This window comes from Chanos chanos, chromosome 13, assembly GCF_902362185.1.
Source record: "Chanos chanos chromosome 13, fChaCha1.1, whole genome shotgun sequence".
In the NCBI taxonomy this organism is placed as follows: Eukaryota; Metazoa; Chordata; class Actinopteri; order Gonorynchiformes; family Chanidae; genus Chanos; species Chanos chanos.
Window position 1 is genome coordinate 2,755,001 of NC_044507.1, and position 22,500 is coordinate 2,777,500.

General features: G+C 38.6%; 2 protein-coding genes across 2 annotated transcripts in view; both read left to right on the top strand.

Annotated features, from left to right (window-relative positions):
• Positions 1-14: 14 nt before the first annotated feature.
• Positions 15-9,251, top strand: LOC115826597 (NACHT, LRR and PYD domains-containing protein 3-like). Its single transcript, XM_030790475.1, has 12 exons — positions 15-64; positions 219-270; positions 565-2,357; positions 3,062-3,235; positions 3,492-3,665; positions 4,666-4,839; positions 5,720-5,893; positions 6,036-6,209; positions 6,933-7,106; positions 7,313-7,486; positions 7,896-8,069; positions 9,128-9,251. The coding sequence occupies exons 1-12, from the start codon at positions 15-17 to the stop codon at positions 9,249-9,251; spliced, it is 3,411 nt and encodes a 1,136-aa protein (XP_030646335.1).
• Positions 9,252-11,202: 1,951 nt separating this feature from the next.
• Positions 11,203-22,500, top strand: part of LOC115826598 (NACHT, LRR and PYD domains-containing protein 12-like) — a 40,698-nt gene continuing 29,400 nt past the window's right edge. The window contains 13 exon segments of the mRNA XM_030790477.1: positions 11,203-11,226; positions 12,802-14,579; positions 15,335-15,508; positions 15,787-15,960; positions 16,143-16,310; positions 17,413-17,586; positions 18,004-18,177; positions 18,444-18,617; positions 20,473-20,646; positions 20,765-20,898; positions 20,901-20,934; positions 21,273-21,446; positions 22,326-22,442. Of these exon segments, the coding sequence (XP_030646337.1) occupies positions 11,203-11,226; positions 12,802-14,579; positions 15,335-15,508; positions 15,787-15,960; positions 16,143-16,310; positions 17,413-17,586; positions 18,004-18,177; positions 18,444-18,617; positions 20,473-20,646; positions 20,765-20,898; positions 20,901-20,934; positions 21,273-21,446; positions 22,326-22,442 (3,473 nt within the window).

Sequence of the window (22,500 nt, forward strand, 5' to 3'; positions counted from 1 at the left end):
AGAGTGACCGGTCCATGGATCCTCCACACAACTTCCGAGAGGGAAACTGTTCCACGGATCTGAGGTGAGGATTAGACCAGACAAAGCTGCTTTACTCAGTGTTTTATGAGACAGTAAGGCAGTCATTAAGGCCAGCCGCAGGGAAATCAGCTATATTTTAAGCTATGTTCCCTCCGTGGACATTCACCTGTTAACCAAATGTTGTGTTTTGTTCACAGTATGCAGCAGGAGAGATCAGAGATTTCAGGTGACCATGGAATTCCATCTGAGGTTTGTTCCATCCCTCAACAAAAATGCCCTACATAGATGCAGAGGCACCTCAATCAAATTACATTTTCACACAGCAAAGGAAGCATGAAAAACATAAAAGCTTTTCTTTTTTAAATTTTCATCCTCTCATTTTTTAGCTTTAAAGGAGACAGTTTTAACAAAGACTTAAGGACAAGCTTAACTGATTGCAAGCATGATTGAAACGGAGAGTAAATACATTGAAAAACTGGCATGTAATTGCACAGATGAATATTATGTTGCACACACTTAATCATTATTTTCTCTCTTGTCCAGATCAGTGCATTTTTAAAATGCCAACTGGATCACAAACACGGTCTGATGATAAAGTTTCAACATCTCTTTGAGGGAATAGCAAAACAAGGAAACCCAACACTTTTGAATGAGATCTACACAGAGCTCTACATCACAGAGGGTGGAAGTGGAGAGATCAGTAATGAACATGAGGTCAGACAGATTGAGACAGCATCCAGGAAACCAGAAACACTAGAGATACCAATACAGTACAATGACATCTTTAAACCCTTACCTGGACAAGACAAACCCATCAGAACTGTGCTGACAAAGGGAGTCGCTGGCATTGGAAAAACAGTCTCTGTGCAGAAGTTTGTTTTGGACTGGGCTGAAGGAAAATCTAACCATGATGTCCACTTCATATTTCCACTTCCTTTTCGGGAACTGAATTTGATGAAAGAGAAAAAACTCTGTCTGATGGACCTACTTGATCAGTTTTTCAGAGAAACAAAAGAACTGAGAGAAGGTGCTTATGAGAAATACAAACTCATATTTATCTTTGATGGTCTGGATGAGTGTCGACTTCCTCTGGATTTCCACAACAATGAGATCTTGTGTGATGTAACAAAACCAACCTCAGTGGATGCTTTACTGACAAACCTCATCAAGGGAAACCTGCTTCCCTCTGCTCTTCTCTGGAAAACCTCCAGGCCAGCAGCAGCCAATCAAATTCTTCCTGAGTGTGTTGACCGGATAACAGAGGTACGAGGATTCAATGATCCACAGAAGGAGGAGTACTTCAGGAAGAGAATCAGTGATCTGAACCTGGCAAGAAGAATTATCAAACACATCAAGTCATCAAGGAGCCTCTACATCATGTGTCACATACCAGTCTTCTGTTGGATTTCAGCCACTGTTCTAGAGACAATGTTAAGTGAAGCAGAGAAAGGAGAGATCCCAAAGACTCTGACTCAAATGTATGCACACTTTCTGTTCTTTCAAATCAAGCAACAGAATCAAAAGTATGATGGTCATTATGAGATGGATCCACAATGGAATAAAGATACACTTCTCTCACTGGGAAAACTGGCCTATAAACAGCTGGTGAAAGGCAACTTGATCTTCTATGAAGAAGACTTGAGAGAGAGTGGAATTGATGTCAAGGAAGCATCAGTGTGCTCAGGAGTGTGCACCCAGATCTTTAGAGAGGAGTCAGGGCTGTACCAGGGGAAAGTGTACAGCTTTACTCATCTCAGCATTCAGGAGTTTCTTGCTGCCCTATTTGTGTTTCTCTCCTTTATTAACAGACATAACATACAACAACAGCTCATCCCAGAACTTCACAGCTTCAATTATATGCACTCTCTGTCAGACCTACTGAAGGATGCAGTGGACAAGGCCTTGGAGAGCAGGAATGGACACTTGGACCTTTTCCTCCGTTTCCTTCTGGGTCTCTCGGTGGAATCCAATCAGACTGTACTGCAGGGCTTACTCACACAGACAGGAGGCAGCTCACAGACCAGTGAAGAAATGGTCAAGTACATCGAGGGGAAGATCAGGGAGTTTCGCACTCCAAAGAAATTTGTCAATCTGTTCTACTGTCTAAATGAACTAAATTCCCAATCTCTAGTTGAGGAAATACAAACATACTTGAGGAAGACTGAAGCTTACCGTCTCTCTGGTACCAGACTTTCTTCTTCTCAGTGGTCCGCTGTGGTCTTTGTGTTGCTTACTTCAGAAGGGAACCTGGATAATTTCAGACTGCAGAAATTTCATCCATCAGATGAGTGCCTGGGCAGGTTGATGGCAGTAGTCAGAGCATCCAGAACAGCTACGTGAGTATACTGTGTTCATGTGTAGTCAAGGTGTAATGGTTCACCCAATGAGTGGTTCAGGTTTTGCCTCTGTTCTTGTGCCCTTGCTTGGTTTGTATGTCAGTTTGGCTTGAAGGTAAAATTGAACCAATTCAGAGCTGAGGATTCTCTTTGTTTTTCATTTAAGCATATTTGGATTTATCACAAAAAGAACAAAGTTGATACACATAACAACAAAGCTCTTAATAAAATGAGAAAGAAAGAAATCTAATTTCTAGTACATTTTATTTTAAGAGTCTTGTGGTTGTGATGCCTTCTAAGAATAATTCTAAGCAGTAATTCTAAGCAGTAATTACATCACGCTTAGTTTAAACTATGTTTGGAAAACTGTATGTATAAGACCTGAAAATCAGAATTCCTCACCTACTGATCCAAAAGTCAACATTTGATTAAAAATGTGTTATACCTATTAACCCAATGAGTTTGAAAAAAACAAACAAACATTTGAATAAATTTATTCACTGAACAGTGCAGACAGAACAATGAACTGGCAATTCCTACTTAAGTTAGGAACACTCGCTCAGGCAAACACAAACTGTGTGTTTAGTCGCATTTATGTACTTCAAAGAACAAAGAGAGAATATGATTTTTGTGATACAGTGTTATGATGGCTGAAGTGATTGTATTGGAATATTCTGATGATAAGATATTTATTTTTCTTCCAGTCTGAGCTATTGTAGTCTCACAGAGAAAAGCTGTGAAGCTCTGGCCTCAGCTCTCAGCTCAGACTCCTGTTGTCTGAGAGAACTGGACCTGGGTCAGAATCATCTTAAGGATTCAGGGGTGAATCTGCTCTCTGAAGGACTGAAGAATCCATGCTGTAAACTGGAGAAACTCATGTAAGTCCAGCTGTGTGAATGTGTGTGCACATGCATCTGTGTTTTTTTTGTGTGTATTGTTTGTTTATATGTACATATACACACACACACACGCACGCACACACACATACATATGTATATGTATATGTATATGTATATGTATATGTGTGTGTGTGTGTGTGTGTGTGTGTGTGTGTGTGTGTGTGTGTGTATATATATATATATATATATATATATACACATATATGGCTTTGAATACAGTCTGTTTTCTCTCCAGACTGTATAAATGTAATCTAACAGAGAATAGCTGTCCAGCACTGGCTTCAGCTCTCAGCTCAAAGTCCTCTAGTCTGAGAGAACTGGATCTGAGTGACAATAATCTGCAGGATTCAGGAATGAAGCAACTCTCCACTGGATTGGAAAGTCCATACTGTAAACTGGAGATACTGAGGTAAGGTCATTCCCACAGCCACACAAGATACGTGAGTCATACATGTGTATGTGTGTGTGTGTGTGTGTGTGTGTGTGTGTGTGTGTGTGTGTGTGTAAGAGATTGTGTAATAGAACTACCATATGTCAATGAACAATGGACTCATGGCTTTGGTTGAAAAAAAAACCCTTTTCTTTTCACTGTGTAGGACATGTGAATGAACTGAAGCCAAGACAAATACAAACTTACAGGGGTGGCATCTGCAAAGTAAAACATAGAACTAATTAAACTAATCAATGGATGTTCTGTCATTCTGGCTGGCCATCAAGATATTAAGAAAGTTTTGTTTTATGAATTATTATGAAGTTATCATGTAACTTTCTCAAACAATAGCGTAATGCCAGACATGAAATATTTACCTTGTGGGCACAGCCATTTGCAGTCCAGTGATCAAAGGACCTGAGTGGAGTGTTTGCCTGGTAATTGTAGTTTCCTGGTGTCCCTTCATTATGTACGAATGAACCAAGCACTTTGAATACAGAGCGGAGTTTTGAATTGTCTGTAAATAAGTGTGAATTTGAAGTAGGTATTACTGAAATTTGAATCAAGTATTATAAGTATAAAATATTTATAATTATATGTTACATATAATTTTTGAACTGTATATTAATCTGTAAATTATTATATTGATGTATTTTGTAGGAAATTGTTTTTGTGTTTCAGTTTCCTGTCTTTACATACCTTTAATTGTGAGTTTCTAAGCATGTGTCTATGCATGTATTTTTTATGTCGTTTTGATCACTATGACATTTATGTGAATATATTTTCAACGTGAATATACATTTCTGCCAGTGTCCACATGTACATGCATGTCTGTGGATACATGTGAGTAGCAATGAAAAGGGAAAAATACATCTCTGAGTTTTTGTCTTCTCTCTCTCTCTCTCTCTCTCTCTGTATGTGTGTGTATGTTTTTGGGGGGGATAAGTAATATTCAGATGTATTATTATATTTCACTCAGGTTGACTGATTGTCACATCACCGAGAAAAGTTGTGCAGCACTGGCCTCAGCTCTCAGCTCAAATTCCTCTAGTCTGAGAGAACTTTACCTGAATTGGAACAATCTGCTTGATTCAGGAGTGAAGCTGCTCTCTGCCGGACTGGAGAATCCACACTGTAAACTGGAGAAACTGTGGTATGATCATCCCTCTGAAAATAACACAGGACACACTGTGTTTTGTATCACTGCTGACTGCATATTTATAGTACGTTTGCGCATGTATAAATGAACCTTGTGTGAGTAAATAAGTTCATGGTTCTGTTGCATTGCCTATCTATAGCTCTTGAGTCATTTTAGTTTACAGTTAACAGCCATTTGCCAAACAGACAGCTGACAAACAGTTAAGAGAACTGATCAAAGTTTCCATTCTTATATACACCCTAGAAAATCACTGTAGAAAATATCATTTTGTGTAGCACATCTCTAGATACAAAATACACAAGTCTGATTCTCTCTTTATAGCTTTGGAAGTGGAGTTTCAAGAAATGTGTGTAAACAGCCGAGGAGTAAACTGTGCAAGGTTGTGTCAGTAAAAGGAAAGTGTGTGGAGGAATCCATCACTGTGTGTCAAAGTTAACGGTTTATTTAAAGTGTAGACTCTTATCGGCTGCGTTAACAGTTCAGTAAAAAATAAAATAAGAAGCTGTTGCTCATTTCCAGTAGCAAATATTAGGTATTGTACAGTGTCGCAAAAGGAACAGATGAGTTCAATGCTTCCTTATCTATCCTCATTTCTCACTGCAGATTAAAGAAAGAATAGCAATGTCAGTGATAGGTCGACGCTATGCCCCTGCCCTTTCATAGTCAAACCATGGTAGACTTCAGCACCAACCCAAGCTGTTGTGATGCTTTCTTCCCCTGCTCTGCACATTCTCTTTTCCTTCTTTATGTAGCCATTGCTTTCAAACACAGAAGAGCTGACCTTTATTTCGAATGACTGAATAACTGCAGCATATTTTTGAGTGTGTGTGTGTGTGTGATTTAAGTGTAAAGTGCTAATTTTTTTTTTCCTCAGTCTGAGATATTGCAGGCTGACAGAGAAGAGCTCTGCTACACTGGCCTCACTTCTCAGCACAGACTCCTGCCGTTTGATAGAGCTGGACCTGGCTCACAATAATATTCAGGATTCAGGAGTGAAGCAACTCTCTGTTGCACTAAAAGATCCGCATCGTAAAATACAAAAACTGAGGTAACATATTTCCAAAGATCACAAAAGCCATGCTGGTTTTGTGTGTGTTTTGAGTGTGTTGTGTGTGTGTGTGTGTTTTCACATCATTCAGTTTACATCGATCTGACTAGAATATTTAGACGTATTGTTATCTTTCTCCTAGGTTGAGCAGTTGCAACCTAACAGAAAGAGGTTGTGTTGCACTTGCCTCAGCTCTCGGCTCAAACTCATCTAATCTGACTGAACTAGAACTGAGTGACAATAATCTCCAGGATTCAGGAGTGAAGCTGCTCTCAGCTGGGTTGGAGAATCTTGACTGTAAACTGGGGACGCTGAGGTATTGAGGGCAGAGTGAGTTGTTTGGGAGTCTGTGTAAAAGTACATGTTCACTCAAATGTGTCCATGTATGTGAGTGTCTTTCATATATGTGTGAGGGCACATCATTTTTCTAAAGTGCATAGTTTGTGTTGTTGTGTGTGTTAATGCTTTACAATGTTTTATAATTGTCTGAATGTCTTCTGTGGCAGGTTCTGCAGGTCAAACTGTTCCAGTTTCTATTTCTGTCCTGCATTACTAAACAACAGTATTTATAAAATCATGTGATTCATTTATCTAAAACAAGCAAACGTCAACAGTCAAAACCGCCTTATTATTACTTGATTGCCTCTGAGCTAAGAGTAAGTGCATGCTGGGGTTTACTTTTGAGATCCCATTCCTGTCACTGTTATCACTGACTTTTAATGTAGAGAGGTCAGCTGGTGAGGGTAAATGCTGGTAAATGACTTCTAATATTTACCAATCTATGAGGACCAAGGATGTGTGAGCTCTCCTTTTTATTTTATATACAAATTGCATTATCAGTTCTTTCTACTGTTATCTGATTCAGTTCTGTACCCCTGTTTGAGGAATATGTCATGTTTGTTGTCTCGTCCATACTATACTCTTTTTTTTAACTTGTGTTTTTGATACAGGACAAATTGATGCCTTGAAAGTAACCTTTGCGTTCCCTGAACCCAAATGTAACCCCTCTCTCTCTCTCTCTCTCTCTCTCTCTCGACAGTTTGTGTAATTGTAATATAACAGAGGAAGGCTTTGAAGCTCTGACCTCAGCACTGAGATCAAACCCCGCACACTTGAGAGAACTGAATCTGAGTGAGAATAAACCAGGAGACTCAGGAGTGAAGCAACTCTCTGCGCTACTGGTGAATCAACATTGTAAACTGGAGAAACTTAAGTGAGTGCCCTGAGTGTTCTTGAGGTGTGAGATGTGAATGTTTAAATGAAAAAATAAAGTTTAGGGCTAAAGTAGTATTCCATTTGTAAGAGCAATGGCTGCATGTTGTATCATTCGTCCCTGTCTTTTATTTGAATGTAATATGAAGTATGTGTGTATAGGTAGATATCTGAGAGTAATATTCAAATCAGTTGTTGTTATTCCAGGCTGATTGGATGTAATCTCACGGAGGAAAGTTTTATCACACTGGCTTCAGCTCTCAGCTCAAACTCTTCCAGCCTCAGAGAACTGGATCTAAGTAAAAATAATATGCAAGATTCAGGAGTGAAGCTGCTCTCTGCTGGATTGAAGAATCTACACTGTAAACTGGAGAAACTCAAGTAAAATCATCTCTCTGATAACTGCATAATAGACATTTCTCAGGAGATTTCTATGTTGAGTGAAGTGTCAAACTTAAAGGCGTAGACTACATTATAGTGTAAAGGCTAGATTTTATATATATATATATATAAGTTTTGTACTTACTGACTCTGGTTTCTTTTTTACTGTAAGTTATGGGCGTTCTGTCCTCTAATTGGTCATTTGTTTTATTGTTATGAGAAAGGATGGAACACGTCCTATTATAGAATAAATTCTTATGCCAAGTCAAAAAGACGTGTGTGTGTGTGTGTGTGTGTGTGTGCGCGCTCGTGGGGGTGGAAGGGTGGTTATGAGGAGGAGAGAACATAAACTATGCCGATCAACACTCTCTCTCTCTCTTTCTCTCTCTCTCTCTTTGTCTCTCTGTAGTGTGAGTCGGTGCAGTATAACAGAGGAAGGCTGTGCTGCTCTGGCTTCAGCTCTGAAATCAAACCCCTCACACCTGAGAGAACTGGATTTGAGCTGGAACAAACCAGGAGACTTAGGAGCAAAGCTGCTTTCTGCTCTACTAGAGGATCCACACTGTAAACTAGAGAAACTGAGGTGAGTGTCCTAGAGCTTTGTATATGAAGGATAATCACAGTCTTTATGATGTGAGAGTGATCTAATTCTTCTCATTCTTTTGTCTTGCTCCTTCTACAGCGTATTAAACTAATCCACTGATCTAATCTACATTCCCCGTGAGGCTGATTCCTGACGTGACAGAGAGATCATACCAGCTGGACACAGACATGCTCTTTCTCTCAGACAGACATACTCAGTTACTCATGCACACACAGACAGATCATAACAGTCATCTGGGAGAATTGAATTTGAAGAGTATTATTGTACTTGTTATTTTCATATTATTGATTAATATATGTGAAGGGTGATAAGTTATTTTGAATCATTTTTAACCCCAATGTTCAGAGGGTGGAGCTATGAGCAATGAATTTTGATTGTTAAGTAACATTATGGTCTTAGCTGAGTGAAATATTAGTTCTGATGTTTATTTTTATTGAATTGTACTTGTGCTCTACTTAACAGCTGACAGATCAGTATCATGTCTGTGTCAATAATCATAATCTTGGACATAATAAGTCCATCAGTTGTTTTTTATGTTATTGTGTTCACTGGTTATCTTTTTATGTTATTTATGTCATAGGCACCACTAGTCTACAATGCACTCCCGCATGTGTCTTTGTACTATTACTCCTGTTGGTGTATTGTCACTAAAGTAGCAACTAAATTTCCTCTCTGGGACCAATAAAGTGTTATCTTATCTTATTAAAGCATGAATTTAATTAGAGTGCACTTATTTAGCATAGGAAACAGCCACTAGGGGGAGCCCTAGTTTAAAAAGTTCATGCAAGTTTCATAAGTGTTTCCACTGCACTAAATTGATCAGGAACAGAAAGAAAGAAAGAAACAGAAAAAGAATGACAGAGAATAACAATAATAAAGTCTTTTGATTGGCTCAGCAGTGTGCTTCAGCAAGTTCATTCCTCTCAGATGAATGAGAAAAAAAGGCAGGAATCCAGCTGCATGTACCCATATGAGGAGTATACATGTTTCATTAAGACTTAGGCTCAGATCTGCAGGCTGTGAGGTGCTGTCCTCAGGTCTCTGATCATCAGTGATAAAGAACACAAGTATCTCCTGAGTGATGGTGCTGGAGGTTTCCATAACGCAGCTCTATCTCTGGCTCTGCTCCAGACGTATGTTTACAGTCAGCCCAGTACATAACCCACATTTGCTTTATCTTCATATTAAACTGTGCATACGTCACATAGACTACATAAAAAATCTGATGGATGAAATGGGTTTTTTGTGAATTTTTGCTTTATGTGTGAATATCTTAAACCGAGGCAGGGGAACATTCATCAGTTCAATTCAGTTCCTTTCAGCTCATTTATTTTGGGCCATGTTTACACTTTAAAATGCATCTTGGGTGATCAGATCACAAGTGGACAGCCTAGACACATTGCTGTTACACCTGTGTCTATGATGTGTGACCACTTGTGTTTGGATTTTCTTACTGCCACATTACTATCACTAGAAGGTTATTACGTTAGTCTCTGTCAGGGACGCATCAGGACGCATTAGTGTTTACACTACAAAAGATATGTGCTCAAACGCATCCCAGACCACCTCAGCAAGTGGTTTGAGTGATGGGATCACAATGCATCTTGGTTGTTGTTTATACTTGTCCACTTGTGATCTGATCACCCAAGATGCATTTTAAAACCAAGTGTAAACAGGGCCTTGGTATCACAATGTCATAGTTTTCAACTGGGTCCTCGTGCAAACCTGCACCAGAACAGACACAGGAGAGAGGGAGAGAGAGAGAGAGAGAGAGAGAACGAGAGAGAGAGAGTACACTTGTCCTAGAGAGAGAGACATGGAAGAAAGTGAAAGCACTGCACTTTGACTGTACAGTGCAGACCTTAATAGATGGCACTTTAATGACATATTAACTTACAGATTTACATGATAATCACATTTAAGAGAATTCAACATTATTATCAGCATAAGCATAAAAAATGATACAGATTCAACACTGTTTAATCCTGTAATATTCAACATTCAGTTTAACTTTCTTTGTAGTTTACTCAAGCACCATTCCAAACAGATTGTTATTGCCCTGTTTTACAAACACTGACTAATTCTCTGATAACCTTGTGCATAGTCTCTCTCTCTGGCATAGTCTGTCCTGCAAACACACACACACCTGTGCATACACACTTGACCAAAGTCCAGTAAGCATAAGACTCATGAGGAGAACAGGAGGACCAGACGGTTTTTCACTCTGTGACCATTACGATACAAAAGAATGAACAAAATTAAAGCTGTTCTTGAAAAGAGATAAACAAGGTAAGAACCTCTAAATTCTGTACGACAAATTCTCTATAATAAAATGTTCAGCTGAAAGAGCAGGAAAGATAAGAAAATGATAACGCATGGAGAGAGAAGGAGAGAGAGAAAGTGTGTAGAAGAGTACAAGGAGAAGTGTAGTACAAAGTACAAATCTGTTTACAAAATAAAAACCTGCAAAAGGAGGTCAAATGGATAAAATAAACTGAATGTCAACTATGGAAATAAGATCCAACATGATGAGTATGTCTGAGAAAAGTTACCTGTCATCATCTCTTTTTCTCTTGTTTGGTTGAATTGTTGATTGCTTTGGTTTAACCCACGTTTGTGAAAACTCGACACAGGAACGATTAAAAACTCACTCTTGCATTCACATTTGGAAATGCTTTGTAAGGAAAAAGAGAAAGAGAAGACTAAACACAGTCACAATCCAAGAGTTTCAGCAAGCAAAAAAAAGCTACAGACCAGAATTAGGACAAAGCCTAGGTGCTTTGACTGATTTATTCTGAAAAATCTGTTTATAATACTGATATAGTGAACATCATAACACTGATTTATGATATATATTATACAATTAAGACTTTGCATAGAAAAAGCTTAGTTAGTTTTGCTTCTCAAATTTTGATAAATAAAAATGTAAATCATCCCAGTTTTACTTCCACTGGCACTCACTATTATTTTACTGTTTTTGTGCGTGTGTGTGTGTGTGCGCGCGCGCGTGTGTGTGTACGTGTGTTTGTGTGTGTGTGTGTTTAGTAGGGTAACAGGAGGTTGTTGCTGGATAAATGTAATTGATACTCATCATGGAAACTGCCTCTAAAATATGCCCCTGCAGAGAATCAGACAGGTACAGTGAGATGAGAAAATCTTGCATTTGTTGTTTTTGTGTTTGTTTGTGATGCTGAGAAATTGACAAAATGCTTTTTGAAAAGGCCCGAGGAAAAGACTTCATATGTCAGTAAAATATTGGCCCAAAAAAAATATGCGCATGTCGGTAAATGTAAAAAAATACTGTGCCTTTACTAAATATCTAAAACCATATTTTGACATTTACTGAATGTGAAAAATCCCTTTCACACATATATGAAATGTTAGAAAAGTTGTACACAGCTCATAAATCTGACCATCTGTTTGAACCCATCACTGACATAGAGAGAAGATATAAGTTACAAAGAGCTAGAGCAGTTTTGAGAAGTTTCATTTCCAAATCTTTAGAGTTTATGTTTGCTTTGTGTGCTCTGTTTTCATTCTGAACATGAAACAACACTTTACCAATTCATTTCCTGTTGTTGTTTGTTTGTTTGTTTGTTTGGGGGGGGCGTGGCAGTTAAGCAATTCAAAGAATTGATGCATCTCAGAATGACAGATACATTATCAAAATTAGCAGTAGCATTTATAAAAGCAGTGATAAGATTTCTCAATTTAAATTCACATTTTATGTCACATCAAACACATGTTTTCACACCTTTTAACAGAGATAGCTGCAGATCACATTCGCCCACACCCAGCTGTGTGTCCATGAGGAGTGACAACTCAAAGGATTGCCCAACCAGTTTCAGAGACAGAGATTCCCCTGACCACAGGTAGAAATGACTCACATGGTTTAGGGGATTAGACCCTATATATATATATATATATATATATATATATATATATATATATATATATATACAGACAATGACCTGTCTACAGTGTAATTATTGCCGTAGTTGATGACTATTTTAATCACAATGGGGGTGGGCTGGCCAGAGATAAATGGGAAAATCTATTTTGCAAAACTCTAAAAGTTGTCAAGATAATGACTTGGGAAACAATTTATAAGAACAAAATGCAATGAGGTTTGTGCAACATTGGCAACTTTTTAAGTTTCCTGTGACAAATCTAAGACATGCTGGACCTTAATAACATCTCTTAATCCTGATAATATTGAAGAATATAGCATGGCCTTTTGTCCTGTATTGCTGTAGTTTTATAGTGTGGATAGTCGTAATATAATGTGCATTCCTGCAATTGACTAAACATGTTGCTATATATATGTACTGTGTAGATATCGTGATTTAAAGAAAGGGCTGTCTTACATGACACAGTAAAACAGACGCCATGGCCACGAGTCATCGTGCTGTCATTCAGCTTCTCTGATATTTAAACAGAATTCCCAAGGAGAGATCAGGGATTCCCACTGATCAGTCTGTTCCGAGTCGTCAGGGTCCATCTCAGGTTTGGTCCTGTTCACTTTTAACAAATCTCTGCTATTCTGATGCTTAACACACACTGTGTACCACATAATAATTTTTTCCTCTCTAAATTGTCAGTATTTTATAATAAATAATCATTGAATCACATAATTTATCTATCAAAAACTAACATCGATCTGTCAATACTATACATGTCTTAATTATTTTATTTTTTCCATTTCCAACAGACAACTGGTTGCTTAACATGTCAGCATAGTCTTAAATCTTCTCAGAAGATGAAGTTTCAGCATCTCTTCGAGGGGTTAGCAAAGCAAGGAAATCCAATTCTTCTCAATGAGATCTACGTAGAGCTCTACATCACAGAGGGTGGAAGTGGAGAGATCAGTAATGAACATGAGGTCAGACAGATTGAGGCAGCATTCAGGAGACCAGTAGAACAAGAGATACCAATACAATGCAATGACATCTTTAAACCCTTACCCGGACAAGACAAACCCATCAGAACTGTGCTGACAAAGGGAGTCGCTGGCATTGGAAAAACAGTCTCTGTGCAGAAGTTCATTCTGGACTGGGTTGATGGTGCAGCTAATCAAGATGTCCACTTCATATTTCCACTTCCTTTTCGGGAACTGAATTTGATGAAAGAGAAAAAGCTCAGTTTAATGGATCTCCTTGAACATTTTTTTCTTGAAATAGAAGAACTCAAAGACACTGACAATGGGAAATACAAAATCATGTTTATATTTGATGGTTTGGATGAATGTCGACTTCCTCTGGATTTCCACAACAATGAGATCCTATGCAATATAACAGAACCAACCTCAGTGGATGTTCTGCTGACAAACCTCATCAAGGGAAATCTGCTTCCCTCTGCTCTCCTCTGGATAACGTCACGACCAGCAGCAGATAGTCACATCCCTCCTGAGTGTGTTGTCCGGGTGACTGAGGTACGAGGGTTTAATGACCCACAGAAGGAGGAGTACTTCAGGAAGAGAATCAGAGATCAGAACCTGGCCAACAGAATCATCTCACACATCAAGTCATCAAGGAGCCTCTACATCATGTGTCACATACCAGTCTTCTGTTGGATTTCAGCCACTGTTCTGGAGAGAATGTTGGGTGAAGCAGAGAGTAGAGAGACCCCTAAGACTCTGACTCAAATGTACACACACTTCCTGATCTTTCAGACCAAACAGAGGAATGAAAAGTATGATGGACATCATGAGACTGACTCACACTGGAATAAAGAGACACTGCTGTCGCTAGGAACACTGGCTTTCCAACAGCTAGAAAAAGGCAATCTCATCTTCTATGAAGAAGACCTGAGAGAGTGTGGTATTGATGTCAGAGAGGCATCCGTGTACTCAGGAGTGTGCACCCAGATCTTTAGAGAAGAATTTGGGCTGTACCCGGGAAAGATGTGCTCCTTTGTTCATCTTAGTATTCAGGAGTTCCTAGGTGCTTTGTTTGTGTTTCTGTCCTTCAATGACAGTGATAATACAGAGCAACTTTCCAGCCTGTTCAATCTTGACTCAATGTCAGACTTACTGAAGAGCGCAGTGGACAAGGCCTTAGAGAGTGAGAATGGACACTTGGACCTTTTCCTCCGCTTCCTCCTGGGTCTCTCACTAGAGTCCAATCAGAGTCTCTTACGAGACTTATTCATAGAGACAGGAATCAGCTCGCAGAACAAAGAGGAAACAGTCAAATACATCAAGGAGAAGATCAGGGAGAATCCCTCTCCAGAAAAGTCCATCAATCTGTTCCACTGTCTGAATGAACTGAATGACTGCTCTCTGGTTAAGGCAGTCCAAAGATACTTGAGGGAGAGGAATAATTATTCTGTCTTTGGAGTCACCCTGTCTGCTGCTCAGTGGTCATCTCTTTCTTTTGTATTACTGAGGTCTGAAGATGAGCTGGAAAACTTTTACCTGAGAGAACATGATCAGTCAGATCAATGTCTACAGGAACTATTGCCATCAGTTAAGGCCTCAAGAATAGCTGAGTATGTACTTATTTATTAATTTATCAGTTGGCAATTGCTAGTCTATGATATGGAAATTAATAAAACATTCATTTCTTTGTGTAAGTAGACAAGTGGATACTTTAGCCTCAGTTCTTCTGGATCTGTAAAAATACTAGATGGTGAATATTTAAGGTATTAATGGAAGGTCTTGACTAATGGCATCATATGCCACATTGCGAAGAGATTCACATTTCATATGTGTTCATAGTAAATTGCTACAGACAATATTCTCAAGTGGTGTGGCACATTTTCTGCACTATGACTTTGCTAAAAGGTTTCGATTCCATGTTATATATTTCTTGCTTTCAGATTTGTTCTCATAAAGAGCTGGAATTGTCAGTGCCGCATTCACAGTTCTGCAGCACTTACTTGAATTTAAAACACAATTGCAAACAACGCAATCATTTAAATCTATATTTATGAAAATTTGTGCATCACTAATGAATATTCAGAGTGTGAAATGAGTCAGCAAAATGAGCAGCGAACTGTGTCAGTTTTCGGATGCACGCCAAAATGTCAAAACTTTGATTAAAAACATCAGATAAGGAGGCTTAGTTGGGAGACATATATTTGTACATATATACATACATACTGACAGGAAAATAACGTTCAAAACAGAAAAAAATGAAATAAAATATAAAACAAACAAAATGAAACAAAAACTATAATACCAAATAAAAACACCTCAGTGGTCCACAGAATTACTTACCACAGAGGAATGTGGCTTTTTTCAGACTATCTGCTTGTAAGCTCACAGAAAAAAGTTGTGCTGCTCTGGCATCGGTCCTCAGCTCAAACTCCTCCAGTCTGAGAGAGCTTGACCTGAGTGACAATAATCTGCAGGATTCAGGGGTGAACCTGCTCTCTCTTGGGCTAAGGAATCCTCAGTGTAAACTGGAGAAACTAGGGTAAGATTGTCTCTCTCAGTCATACTAATTTGCTTGTGTGTGTGCTTGTGTGTGTGCTTCCTTATGTATTTTATTAAGGATTAGGATTGCCATTGTGCTGGACAGAAGAATTGTAAACTTGAAGGAATTTGATAAATCACGTGCTGTTTGCATATACGTCATGTGTTTTTGTGTATACATTCTCATGTGTATGTATGCATGTTTTTGAACATGTACCATGTACATATTTTTCTTTCATGTGTTTTACCAGAAAAAAAATATTATTTCTGTCTTTGCAGACTCAGCAGCTGTAATCTGACAGAGAAAAGCTGTGCAGCACTGACCTCCGTTCTGGGTTCAAACTCCTCCAGTTTAAGAGATCTAGACATGAGTAACAACAGTCTACAGGATTCAGGAGTGAAGCTGCTCTCTGCTGGACTGAAAAGTCCACACTGTAAACTTGGCATATTGAGGTAGCATCTATCTATCTATCTATCTATCTATCTATCTATCTATCTATCTATCTATCTATACACACACACATACACACATCTCTTTTTTGTGTGTGTGTGTGTGAGTGTGTGTGTGATATCCACAGTATACAGAGATTTGCTTGACATATTTAACAGTGGAAATATTTTCATACTAAGCTGAGATTTTGTAATCTCTCTGAGAAAAGCTGTGCAGAACTAGCATCAGTTCTCAGGTCAAACCCCTCCAGTCTGAGAGAACTAGACCTGAGTAACAGTAATCTGCAGGATTCAGGAGTGAAACTGCTCTCTATTGGACTGCAAAATCCACACTGTAAATTGGAGAAACTAGGGTAAGATATTTTTTTCTTAGTTATACTATTTTGCTGGTGTGTGTGTGCACTTCAACTGGTGAATTTTTTTTTTATTATTATTAAGAATAAGCTTATTTGGTTATCAAAATATTTGTTTATTTTTCTCATTTCTATCTATCTATCCATCTTTTTTGTATCTGATGCCAAAACTGATATTTGTTTTTGTAGCAATAAAGTGTTTGAGTGAAATATTTAACATTACAATCATACTTGTATATTACCATAACAATTACGCAATTACATTTCTGCAATTACAATTATTGTTTTATAAGAACATAAACATACAAAAAGAGAAAAATGTTATATCTATAACATGCTGTGGATTCATCTGTAGCGCAGTTGACTTTTGTATTTTCTGTCAAAGAGGCATTTTCTCATTCATTTTTCTCACTCATTTGAGGAGTTGTTTACTCACAGATGTTTACTTCTTTTTCTTTATCATATATTATCTATCTCATTTTTTTAGTACTTATATCTTGTGTATAGGTGAGAAAGTCTGAATGAGGAATGAGGTCACATTTTATTATGGTGTAATAATACAGTCACTAACACCACTGCTGGCCCTCCAATACACTCAAGGAAAAAACGAAAACAAAATTACTACATTGGAATATCATTCGTTGTTTTCACACACACACACACATTGTTAAGATTACTGTAGATGTCTAGGTAACACTAATCAGAACATTTGTCATTGTGCTAGAACTAAAGAAGGTTTGCTATAAAATGTTTGAGGGTTCCTCCAGTTTTGAACATTCCAGAGAAAATTCAAGACCACAGATCACAGTTCTTCTCAGTTGTGGTCAATGCAGAACCTATGTGTGTTTGTACTATGTGTGTGTGTGTGTGTGTGTGTGTGTGTGTGTGTGTGCCTGCGTGTGTGCTTGTGCATGTTTATTTGTATGGTAAATGACAGATGATGTGTGTATTTTGTGCTGCTGTTTGAGAAAGATAGAAAAGAGGCTTTGAAAATGTTACTGTGGTGAGCAGGGGAGTGGGTATGTTATTTGAAAGTGCATGTGTTTGAAAATTACAGTGTGGGCAAACTTAAGTTAATTATTTTGATGTATCCACTTTGTAGGCTATATAGTTGTAGACTGACAGAGAAAGGCTGTGCAGCTCTGGCTTCAAGTCTGAGCTCAGTCTCTTCCAGACTAAGGGAACTGGACCTTAGTCACAATAATTTGCAGGATTCGGGAATGAAGCTGCTTTCTGCTGCACTGGAGAATTCACACTGTAAACTGGAGATACTGAGGTACGAACTCTGTGATAATAACGCAGTTTTTTCTGCCTATATCTGAACATTTGCCAATAACTGATAACTTGGAACCCGAACATCAAGTCTTCCCATTGACTGCTCCTGACCATTCACCAGTGATGGTCTTAATATGAAGCTTAGAAACGATTAAAGAATTGTTTATGTTGTGTGTGGTAATCAGTTTGATACATTTTGCTGTGAATTTATTAGTTTTGATAACTTTTTGCCCTTTTTGTCAGAGCAGAACATGAGTGACACATCACTGTTCCTTCCAACCTCATGATGTCATACTTTTTACATATCTATATAACAGAGGAAGTTAGCTTGTAGCATAAGAAAGTGTGGTGTTTTTGATTTTGTGTGGCTCATAAGATATGAGTTAAATCTTCATATATGTCATTATTCTTTGCACAGCCTTTTTGATTGCAAGCTTACAGAGAAAAGCTGTGAAATGCTAGCCTCTGTTCTCAGCTCGCACTCCTCCAGTCTGAGAGAACTAGATTTGAGTAACAATGATCTTCGAGATTCAGGAGTGAAGCTGCTCCAGATTGGACTGGAGAATCCACAATGTAAACTGGAAGTCCTGGGGTGAGATCATCTCTCTCATTCATACTTGTTGGGTGGTTCAACAAGTGAATTTATTCAGCATTGTTTCTCAGTTGGACTGGAAAATCCACGCAGTAATTGGAGAACCTAATGTAAAGAGAGCAGTTTAAGTAATTCATGACCTGTTGTGTGTGTGTGTGTGTGTGTAAGAGAGAGAGAGAGAGAGAGAGAGAGAGAGAGAGAGAATGTGTGCGTGAGTGTGTACCAGATAAGACAGGGATTTGAGTGGAATATTAATTTTCTCCCAGGTTTGTTAACTGTAAACTCACAGAAAAAAGTTGTGCAGCTCTGGCCTCAGCCCTCAGCTCAATCTCCTCGGGTCTGAGAGGAGTAAACCTGAGTAACAATAATCTGCAGGATTCAGGAGTGGGGCTGCTCTCTGCTGGGCTCAGCAGTCCACACTGTAAACTTGAGATACTGAGGTAAGGTTCTTCACAATAGGGTAATTATTTTTACTGTTTCTACTTTTAATCTCTCAACAAGCCCAAAGGCACAGTTTAGAGGGTGACAACAATCTGCATGAAAATTGTGTTAATTTACAGAACACTAACCATGGCAGAACTGCAAAACTGAAACCCATCTGCAAGATGAAAAAGCATCTCTTTTACCTGGCTATTAATTTGTAATCAATCCTTGTCAACACTCATTATTGCCAGAATGGATGTGGTGGGTTTGAAGTACCCTTGAGATGAAAATATCGGAGGTGGTATGCTAACCTAAAGGCAAAGATTACTTTACTATATAGTTTCAATGCACAGAGCTCCCATCCGAATAAAAATGCTGAAGGGGATTTTTCCAATTAGGACATGTTTCTGCACCAATATCCCTTTGTTGTTCCTGAAGTGACATTCCTATAAGCTAGTCATTGCCATCTGATGAAATATTTTTTAGTATAATCTGTGAGGGAAAATATGATCATCACAAGTGTTTGTGTCGCTTGCAAAGGCAACAAACCTGTTCGTATTAATGTGAAATTGACAAGACTCTTGCCTAACTGTTAGCGTAGGAGCCTAAATGCAGTTTGTGGACAAAATATGAATATTTGATTATTTACCATACAATAATTTAAGTTAATATTTAAGACAGTAATGATTTATTTAGTTCATTGATTTAGTAGAAATTGGAAGGGCTATTTACAATATTGGCATTATTTACAAGCGGATTTATTTACATTTTATATTTACAGTAGTCCAATAAGTTAATTGTTTGATTTTTTGCACTCAACAGGCATATGACTGATTCAAATGCACAAGATTTCGTTTGTGATATTTGGGGAATAGGCAATTGATCCCTTCGTTGTGGTAATCACATGTACCTTTAATTGCGGCTTGTTACTCTCGCGAGAGGGGGGGGAGTCAGGCAAGACAGAGTGGAGCCACACAGTTTTTTGACCTCTCACGGTCTCTGTTTCTCATTAATTATGCTCTTTCGAACCTTGTCCATTGGTTCCGATAACCTTGCAATGAACAACGGTCTGTAAAATATTTTTTTGTGTCAAAGTAAACAGTTAATCTTTACTGAGTGGTCTTGTGGATAGTTTTCTGGATGTGCACATGGACGAACGGAGACGGTAGCTCGTCAAACTAAGGCTACATTCATTGGAACCTACAGTTAGTAAGCTAACTCTATACCCTAACTAGCACGGTCTCCATTCAGCTGGCTAATTTGCACAATTTGGGTTCTGTGCTTACTAGTTCAGCCGGCCAGACACACACCTTAACAACAGTCAGTGACTGAAAGAGGTCTAGTTAAAATATTTTCATTAAACCAAAGGTGTAGTTGAATTCTTTGAACCAAAAAACAGAGCTACCTGATACCTTGTACACTGTCCAGAGACAAAATGGGTTGGTTGTTTTTGTGGGAATATACAGGGAACATATAAATGACTCAGGAATAGGGGGAGTGGAGGCACATACTGATAATATTAGAGGATAACGATTGATTAATAGACAACGTTTTCCAGGGAACAAAAAGTTGGTTTTGATCGAGGAATGCGGCCTGTTTTGGAAAAGTAATGTATATACGTAACATGTAATTCAGTATCTCTTGGTGCCTGAGCCTATCCTGTTGTTTGTCCTTGTGGATTATGTTTTCACAGCTCTGAATGGAACTAGGCCAGCATGGTGTGTGGTGTGGTTATGGATATACTTAATTTGTACCTATTGTAACATCTTGGAAAGTGATAGGAGTATAAATGGCTGATAGAACCACCAGTTTATGGATGGATGGATGGATGGATGGATGGATGGATGGATTGATTGATTATTTTACTCCCAGGCTTTATGACTGTAAGCTGACAGAGAAAAGTTGTGCACCACTGGCCTCAGCTCTCAGCTCAAACTTCTCCAGTCTCAGGGATCTGGAACTAAGCATGAATAAACTACAGGATTCAGGAGTGAGGCTGCTCTCTACTGGACTGGAGAATCCACACTGTAAACTGGAGAAAATAAGGTAATTTAAGAAATGTAAGAGGTGTGTGTCTATGTGTGTTTGTGTGTGTGTGTGTGTGTGTGTGTGTGTGTGTTAGGAATTCCAGTCACTTAATATGTACATGTGTGTTTTATTCCAGTTTGAGAGTTTGCGAAATCACAGAGACAAGTTGCACAGGCCTGGCAAAAGCTCTCAGCTCAAGCTCCAGTCTGACCGAGCTGGACCTGAGTTACAATATTCTGCAGGATTCAGGAGTGAAGCTTCTCTCTGCTGGACTGAAAATCCACACTGTAAACTGAGGACACTACGGTGTGTGTTCTCACTGGGAAACACTTGACATGGAAATATCAATATAAACTCTCACATACACACAATTGCGTTCACAAGCAAATTCACAAATACTCACATATACAAGAAAACATCAGGGGCATGTGGGAAAAGAAGCATAGAGTTTGAGTGATAATATTAGCTGCACCGTTTTTTTAAGTTTGAGTTCAAAATGTGGTCTAATGATGCTATGACACTGTATATATTCATTATAAACAGCTGAGAGTACAAGTTGAGACAACACCAAGACTAACAGATATGAGAAGTTAATTAAGGGCTAATGCTTTTTGATTATTTGACTGTATTTTTCTGTCTCCCAGGCTAAGTGGTTGTGCTCTCACAGAGAAAAGCTGTGCAGCACTGGCTTCAGTTCTGACATCAAACTCCTCCAGTCTGAGAGAACTGGACCTGAGTGAAAATGATCTACAGGATTCGGGAGTGAAGCTGCTCGCTGTTGGACTGGAAAATCCACATTCTAAACTGGAAACACTGAGGTATATGGGAGTCACACATGAAATATTGTGAGGTTTTATGTTTATGGGGTCATGGAAACAACCAAATAAACAATAAATAAGTACAAATATATATTCAGTGGTGGAAAGAGTACAGAGAGACTAGCTGACAAAATCTACTCTGAATAACTTAAATGTACTTCTCCCAAAAACTAGAATGACACAGTAGTGAACAACAGCGAAATAGTAGCAATCACTGAAATTTACCAATGGTAGCTTACATATTCAAGTGTTATAGCCGGCCACACCAACCGCAACATAAAGGGGACACAGACAGGGTTCGGCTCAAAATCCAGGGGTTTTATTAAAAACTGAAAGGCACTGCAAACAAAACATAAATCAGCGCTGCCTGGCTCACAGGTTACCGTTGCCACCCGATAACCCCCCCCCCCCCCTTCAAACCAGGCTTGGGGTGTATTTATAGAGAGGAGCAAACCATGCTCAGGTGAGCCAGACAGGTATCTGTGCAGGTGACACCTACCTGCCTGGAAGAATAGAAAAACAGAGAAACAAATAAGACAAGTCACCATCAGGGGCAGTCACAATAAATGTCACTGTGACACCTTAAGAGGCAGAGGAACCTAACATCAAGCTCAAGTTCCCTTTTATGGCTGTTCTGACAGAAAGGAAAAACGTAATGCAAAAAATAGCATTACCTTAAGTACTTTTAAGTGAGCTACTACTTTCCCATTTTTCTATTCTTTTTTTTCTATTTCTTTTTTTTTTCCTATTACTATTTTCCCCACTTAAGTAGTTTTCAGGATACTTTTCTCCTTGAACTTTTTTCTACCCCTGTATACATATATAAAGGACAAAAACTATTCGCACAACATGAATGTTAGACTCAGCCCTTTTCCACAGGTCAAATCCCTCACGTCTGAGAGAACTGGATCTCAGAAGGAATGACCTTGGCGACTCAGGAGTGAAGCTGCTCTCTGATCTACTGGAGAATCCACATAGTCAGCTGACCAAAGTCAAGTGAGTGTCGTGACATCATAATCTTAGTGGTTCCATTTTAGTATTGTTTTCATAGACA

Excerpts from the sequence above, each read along its gene's own strand:
- LOC115826597 (XM_030790475.1), top strand. The coding sequence starts at position 15 with ATGGATCCTCCACACAACTTCCGAGAGGGAAACTGTTCCACGGATCTG. Across the intron at positions 271-564 it reads ACCATGGAATTCCATCTGAG|ATCAGTGCATTTTTAAAATG; the intron begins GTTTGTTCCATC and ends TCTCTTGTCCAG. Across the intron at positions 7,107-7,312 it reads TGTAAACTGGAGAAACTTAA|GCTGATTGGATGTAATCTCA; the intron begins GTGAGTGCCCTG and ends TTGTTATTCCAG.